Source organism: Microtus ochrogaster, chromosome 16 (assembly GCF_000317375.1).
Source record: "Microtus ochrogaster isolate Prairie Vole_2 chromosome 16, MicOch1.0, whole genome shotgun sequence".
Taxonomy (NCBI): domain Eukaryota; kingdom Metazoa; phylum Chordata; class Mammalia; order Rodentia; family Cricetidae; genus Microtus; species Microtus ochrogaster.
The window spans coordinates 33,888,895-33,896,971 of record NC_022018.1 but is presented as its reverse complement, the minus strand read 5'-3'; the positions used below and the strand labels follow the sequence as shown (position 1 = coordinate 33,896,971).

At 37.5% G+C, this 8,077-nt stretch overlaps 1 protein-coding gene across 1 annotated transcript; it reads right to left on the bottom strand.

Annotated features, from left to right (window-relative positions):
- Positions 1-306: 306 nt before the first annotated feature.
- On the bottom strand, positions 307-6,470 carry LOC101988542 (prolactin-4A1-like). The gene is made up of 5 exons (XM_005354992.1): positions 6,437-6,470; positions 4,247-4,419; positions 3,306-3,410; positions 2,007-2,186; positions 307-495 (listed from the first exon to the last, which is right to left on the bottom strand). Exons 1-5 carry the CDS (start codon positions 6,468-6,470, stop codon positions 307-309), a joined length of 681 nt encoding a protein of 226 aa, XP_005355049.1.
- Between the last annotated feature and the right edge of the window lie 1,607 nt (positions 6,471-8,077).

The window sequence follows — 8,077 nt, the reverse complement described above, 5'->3', positions numbered from 1 at the left end:
ACCGATTCACTCAGGTAACATTTTGTGAGTCTAAGGTTATACTGTAAAGTATACTATTTGCCAGGCTAACTTCTGATATCTTCTGAGTTTTTTTTTTATTTTTACAATAATTCAGCAATATTTTTAGTAGACTTTGAATTAAACAAAAGGTATCTTTACTAACTTGGTTTAGACATTTCAGCTTTAATTTTTAAAGAACAGACCAACTACACGCAAGCACAGGTTTAACATATAAATATGGAAAAGAAGCTTCGCATGAGTGCTTCTTTGAGGATCATCACTGAGGCAGAAGGAAAAGATGTGGTTTCAGCAGCGGCTTTTGAGCATTCGGCACTTCAAGAGCTTCAGATACATTTCCACGTCATTGGAGTCACTTTCCAAGCAGCGAAACAAGTTATAAAAGGCAAAATATCTAGTGTCTCTATAGGGCGACTGCAAACGTTCCAATTCAGACCAGAGTGGAGCATTCACGTTTCCTCCAAGAGCAAATTTAGCCTAATTATGAAAATAATAGTTAAGCGTTAATTATAGATGAGATTTAGGATCCTTTTTCTTCTACATGTTAAATTCAATTTTATGAGAAGTTAATATTGTAACATTCAGTCAAACCCATGCATTTTCATCTATGTGGGAGAGGACTTAAAATATGCTAGTCATTTAAAACTAGAAATGGGACCGATTGATATATTGTGTGGCATGAAATTGATGTCCACTGAAGTTTGTTTATTCGGGGTGTTGTAAATCTGGTTCCCAATTGAAAAACTTTCTCCAAGACAAAGTGGCAGTTTCAAAAGACTCAAGAGAAAAATCCACAATTTCATGTTGGGGAGTACATTCTTTGAAGATTCTCAAGGCTCTACCCATCTTTACAGACTCAATAAAAACTTCTAGCCATGTAGATGCTGCCCTGCTGAATTTGAGGGAGAAGGTCTCTCAGACCCATTGAGCGCATTGCAAGTTTTGCAGAGAGGCTACAGTTTCAACTTTCATGCTTGTCACCTGTGTTGGGGATTGGGGCTGGGACTTTTCTGTGATCCCGCTGCTTTTAAGCCGCCCATTCTCTTTTCAGTAACTCAACTTGGTAGACCACTAATAAAATATTCATTGTTTCACCAAATTGGACTTCATTGTAGTTGTGACTTTGTTCTGCCATGGGTGCCCTTTCTGGGGTGAATAGAGCCGCTTGTCTTGTGTCTCCCCAGTGATGGGGAAACTATCAACCAATCACATCTAATTAGGGTGTGGCTACCTGGGGCCCAAGTAAAAATACTGGGCGATCCAGGTGCACCGCTTTCTCTCTGTGCGGTGCTCGCTGGATCTATTGGATTTTGGACCTCCCACTCTTGTAGCGAGGGTTTCCCCTTTTCAACTATTGAAAATATAACTGTTGTTCTTGAGCTGGTCTAGTTATTTATTGTGCCGACCTAATTCGTCAGCACCCCAGGACCAACTCTCACACAGCACAGGGGCAGACAGATGGGGAGCTAGTAATATGATATCACGGATCATGGAGGGGTAGAATAAATTTTGTCAGTTATTGAAATTTATATTTCTTCGAATGTCCCTGACATGTTTATGTGTTTTATAGATTCAGACACCACCCCCTCATTTTTTTCTTCTTTTCTACTAAATAAATACCCCCTAGAGTGTATGTGTACAAATCCATAGGGACCCTGAGAATTTGGAATTGGTGCCTAAGATATAGCAAGTTGAGCATTGACAGTAATACAAACTGCTGCCACAGTTACACATCTGTCTTTTGGTCTAGAAAGGTACTTTCCAAATAACTGTGAGGAACAACTGTTCTCTTCTGAGGTCCCCGAGATATGAGCGGCTGATGGAGTGCCTTTGAGAAGGTTGGCATTGTGAGTAGTAGTGAGGATACGGACTTAACTGCATACCCCGGTTTCTTTGCAGCAAAGGGAAGTGTTCGAAAATTCATTTGTCATTATACATGTTACCTCATTCATGTGTGAAAAAGACGAAGAACTTTAGAAGCTGCTCACCTTGCAGGCGATCTTTTTCATGGACTCGAGCAGATTTCTGTTTATAGTCTTTATCTCCAAGGCTTTCGTGAGGATGGGAGGAGTGCAGCCCAGTTTGTCAGCCATTTCCGCCCACAGGTGGTGCAGCGCATCCACCCAGGCTTGCAATAGAGTGTGCGCCAGCGTCAGTAGGACTTCAGACTAAGCAAGCACAATTGAACAATCTCATCAGAACAAATGAAACGCAGTTGAGTTAGATAGAGACAGACAGTTGATGCTCTAGTAGCTGAAATGGGCTCTTCCTTGGTCATTCATAGGCTTATTTAGAACATTCTTTTGGTAGAGATTTTATTAAGCTTCAACTGTAGCCAATGTCCTCATGCTATAGAATTTTGACAAAGTTAAATTCAGAAATATCAGAGGAGTGTTTCATGAAGTTTCTAGCCAAGTAATAACTCTTAGCAATTGTCGTTTCTTCCTTGACTTTCCTCTTTCTCTTATTGTGTTATTAATATCATTATAAGTAATGAACAAAAATATAGACATACAAAATGCTGGTAACACTAAGAAAAATGACGAAGAAGGTGGAATTTATCTTGGGGAAATTTTGGATTTGTGAGAATGTTCACTGTAAGTCATTTAGGTTGCTTCACAGAAGGGAATCAGAAGTGAGAGACAACAAACATAAGTAGAGTCAGCACTGCGCACAAACTCATCCCAAGAGCAGCTTGTTTTATCTTGAGGAGCATCAGACTGCATTTTACACGACCCCTTTCCTCAAGTGACCTCTAGACGTACAGTTATGGCATAGGGAAGGGTAGGGAGGTCAGAGAGGAGAGGAAAGTTATGTAAAGAAATAGAAGTAGATCCAGGGAAGACATAAATGCCAAGAATAGATGATAAAGTGTTCAGTAATGTTAAAGTCTGCCAACACAGGAACCCATGTAGCATATGAGGAACCCAATGCCTTTAGTGCTTCATTTGCAGATACATCCATACATCTTTAACCATGAACTCAGAGTTGGCTCACACTTAATACAAATCACTAAGTGCAATATCAGGTGCAAAGCATTAGTAAAATGGGTGTTCTGAATGGATAGTGTATAGATCTGCTATAATATTACTTAACAATGACTTCATGTAATTTTTTCCAGTGGGATTGGGTTTTTTTTGATTTGTCACTCCTTTTCTAATTTTTATTTTTTCTACATGATTGCCATATACTATTATACTGTCATATAATGTAAGTAATAAAAGTGCATGGGAAAGCCAGTGTACTGCTTCAGTTGTTTTGGTAGCAAACCAAGGCTGAGAACTCACTTCAATATTTTGTGCTTGCTCCTCGTTTTTTGGTCTAGAGAGGGAAGAAGTGTGGCATCTGATGATCCTCTTGTTAAATCCCCGGCCTTGGGCATAAAATTTATTCTGAAATGATGAAACGTTCAATTAGTTGTCATTTTTAAGTTGAGTAAATGAACCAATGACTTGGGCATTAATGTTTTAAAATTAAATAACTTTGAAATAAAAATAAGGAATGAGGCAAGTAACTTTTTATTGACTTATTTTCATTTTAATTATAGTCTCTTTTTTGATTATTCTGGTTTTCTAATCTCTCAATCTCCTTCCCTTCTTGTTACTCTTATCTTTTCTAAAAGTTACTATGTGGCAAGCAGGCACTAAAACCTCATCTATGGTCGCCTGTTTAACTACTCTCAGATAGATGGCATATTGCCTTCAAATACCTTCACCATGACCATGAGTAGGATATCTACCTTCAACTCTAAACTAGACCCGCCATCTTAAGCTCAGGTCTTGAAATTCATTCTAGGATAGTTCTTAGCATTTGTGGGTTTCTGATGTTACTTGCTTATTTTTGTTCTTCATCAACTATTTTTAGTCTTTTAATTTCTAGTCAACCACCTAAATTCATTGTGAAACAGTTCTCCTTTATTGGATATTTATTGTGTCTTAAATGAAAAACATTAAAGGACATATGTCTCCTATACAAAAGAATAGAAAACCACAGTTTTATACTCGCGAGTTTTGTACTAGAAGAGTTGAGAAAAAAATCATTGTATTCTTATCAAGCATTTTACATTTTATCAAACTGTGCTGTTCTTCTACTTTACATTTCAGTAGCTCAAGGTTATCCCTGTGAAGGGATATTATGTTGAGATCAGCCTATGATGCTTTTCTGATTTCCGCTTCACTGGTATGAAAAAGACAATGTAAAGACTTCAGAGATCAGCGAGGATACTTACAACGTAAGTGGACAGTTCTGAAATTAGGTGATTCATATCCTGGCTTGACTTGATTGCCCAATTCAACATGTGCCCCGTGGGTGAGTGGTAGGAGATATTCCACACTTTAACATTCACAGAAGAGGTCTTGTTCTCCCCCTGGACCATGGACACCAGCAGCAAGAGCAGTGTCCCTGTTAAAAAAGAAGATCACTCTGAGGACTCTTCCTATGAGGTTATCAAGAGTCACCCTGTCTGGGCAAGCACAAGATGCTCCCGGTGTCTTCCTTGACATAAATCGGTACTTCTTGTCTGAGTGGAGGAATAGCCTCTTCTGTGGTATATATTCAACTAAGTAATTATATCTGCACAGGTGTGTAGCTTGAAAAGAAAATGGATGACTATCTTGCATCTTCTATTACTCCTAAGAATGCTTCTGTATTTTTCCAAACATTTTTACTTTAACGTAAAGCTGAAACAGGGTGAGTGAGTCCTTCTCTTCAAGTGGATTAATGTCTTGGGGTTTCTGGGTGTTTTTCAGTGTAAAATTCTCAGTAGTTTGTCTTTTTTAATTCAGTGTCAAGTAGAAACATTTTGGGCACTGTTGTGTCAAGGAGGGTGTAGTTCATGGTTTCCTTCATTTTGTTTGTCTGATCTAAATAAAGACGCATGCCAGCATTGCTGACAAGGAGGATGAAGGCAGCTCTGCCATGACTACAATGTCATAGTATGAATTTTCTCTCTCACCCACAGTCATGTTATAGCTTTGTTGCTTCGTCAGAACCTTCAGCTCATTTCCTCTGAATCTGATGCCTACAATAACTTTCTGAGTTTTCTGGAACTTCATAACTATGATTACATTTTATTATTAAAAAATGGTGTACAGAGTTGCTTGATTGTCCATCGTCCTAGGACCAGTATGTGGAGACAGAGCAAGTGCATTGTGTACTTTCCGTTTTACTTGTCACACCTTACACAGCTGTGAACGCTCACTGTGCATCTTTGCATACCTACATATCTGTGAACTCTCACTGTGTGACTTTACAGTCTTGAGCCTTCTGAAGTTGAAGGCAACCTGAAGTTATTGGCCTTACATATAAAGAGTGACACATTGCTTGTAGATTGCCTAGGAATCTGTTGTGGCTACTTTTCCCTGTTCTGTTTAGTGCAAACCTTTTTAGTTTGTGACAATGCTAACTGATGACTTCATTATCATCATCGGTTCACTTTTAATTATATTGACTGAGACACAGTTGTAACATATTAATAATTTGTACTTTCAAAAGGCTGAACAGGTTTGTATGTATATATGTACGAAATTTAAGTCTATCTTCATTAGTCACATTAACCTGAAAGATTTCCAATACAAAATGTGAGTTTAAGAACCTAATGTTCACATAACTTTTGATAACTGCAGCTGGAAATTTCCAACATAAAAATAGGGAATTGGTAAAGATTCACGCATAGTAAAATGCCTAAACAGAAATACTAAAAAAATCCTTAATATGCCAAAAATCGTGAAGCATATAAATCAATCTTCAAAATCTTGCTAAAAATAAGATATCAAATAATTTATATCACATATGTTAAAGTTTAAAAATTCATAGCAATTTCCCAAATTTATTTGTGTACAACATATATCTCTCTATAAAACATGCCTATAAGTATTTATTATATGTATTATCGGTAGGACTATCACAGCCTAAGATATTGTAACACCTATCTTATCATTATTACTAATACTTAAAAATGTCATGGAGACTCTAGAGACAAATACTTAATCCTTACATGTTTTTCTTTTGAAGTGGTATTTTGGCAGAATGAAATTTTCAAAGCTGTGTGGTCTGCATATCTTTAGGCTTGTCTAAATCAGTCTTCTCCACTGAAAAGCTCTTTAGATTCATTCCTATATAGCAACACATGGAGGTGACCCCAGAAATATTATCACCCATAGACTAGTGTATTCTCATTTTAGCAAATGTCTTTATTTCTTCAATTTTAAATTTTTGTTCATCCCGTGCTTTGTAATGGAAGTGCCACAGAAACGTTCTCATTTTCCACACACTTGGCATAAGAAACTCTACCGTTTCCTAACTGAGGTCAAAGAAAGCATCAACTGACACTAGAAGCATAGGACATTTAAACTAAGCTTGGTAAAATAATGCACTTCTTAATCTTATCTCAAGGAACATGAGTAAAAGTAATACTTACAGAAGCAACATTGCTGAGTCAAAGACAGATGCATCTCTGAAACGTCTCCCTGCAGCATGGATACCCAAGGAGGAGGCTTCTGTTCAATTAAGTTTCCACATCTTATATACTTAACCACACCACCTTCAGGCCACACACTGCTGGGGAATTGGGGAAAGAGTATCTAGAATCTCAGTGAGATTCCTGTGACACTACTCCCTTAGGGAATTGTAACGGCCTCATGACCATGGCCAGAGACCTAGTTATATGTGCATTCCTTTGCTTATTTTTTAGCCATGGCTGAAGAAGAAATTATATTAAAGGTCAACACAAGGAGAATTACGGTGCCTTAACTCTTGGACTTTTTCTTTTGATTCTCATACAGCTATGCCACCTCTGTAATTTTCTCAATCCTCAGTGGTATGATATATTTATTTCACCAGTTTCCTAGCAATTGAACACCAGGCAAAAGTCACTTATTTTTAAGTTTAACATTTAAAAGGCTTTGCCAATATCAACGGAATACTATAAAAAAATTAGCTCTATACCCTAGACTGAAACTAGAAGTAATATATAGTTGCAAAAACATATTTATACGACTTCTTATTTGTTTATTTGTTTGTTTGTTTATTTGTTTGAGACAGGGTTTCTCTGTAACTTTGGAGCTTGTCCTAGAATTAATTTGTGTAGACCAGGCTGGCCTCGAACTCACAGAGATCTGTCTGCCTCTGCCTCCTGAGTGCTGGGATTAAAGTGCCACCACTACTCATTTTTATTTGTTTGTTTGTCTTTGGTAAAAGATAGTTTAATGGGGACATTATATCCTTTTAGTGAAGCAACTGTTAAAGCTTCCTTGTTGGAATCTAGGGCATCCTTGTCAGATTTGCAGCCATCATTGTGGCTGAAGAAAACATTAGTTTCTTCTGTAGACCTAGGTTTAAATACAATCAAAATGTAGTTGACCCTTCACCCAAGAGTTATATTACATTGAACCAATTTATCATCCAAATTTGAATTCATCTTGAATGAATTGTGTTAACAAAAGTTGCATTAGATTTTTTGACATACTTGATCCCAGTAACAAGCTTCATGTTGTCTGGCATCATGAAATTTAGACAGCATCATGGGACCTTCTGCTTAGTCTCCCCTTTTTTCTTCAGAGTTATGTGGTATCTCTAGTATTAATCTAACCTTTCAGTTTTGGTATGATCCAGGAGCAAAGGCAACAGACTGCGTGGTGTGATGGGCCATAAGGACCTCTCTAGTTGATACTGAGTAATAAGTCAATTACTCTCACCTGGAGTCTTTCAATAAGCTTATGCCTTGTGGGAATGCTTTTTCCTACCATGTCTGCTATCTTTTCTGTTCCTGTAATTGGATTTCCATATTGATTGATTTGATACTGGATATTAATATTATGAATGTAATGCTTTTCAGTGCATGAAGACAATCTCTAAAGGAGCACTGTTGTTTGTTTCAAACAAATGCAAATTGATAATCGTATTCTGAGTCTAAAGAAATGTGAAACAAAACAAAGTAGCAAGCCTGAAAAGATTTCACAGTTTGTTCCAGTTTCTTCCAAAGAGCATCCTGGGTACATCGTGTGGATGAGGGATGCTATGTTATTTAGCTTTCAGTAATGCACTCTCATTCCTCATTAGT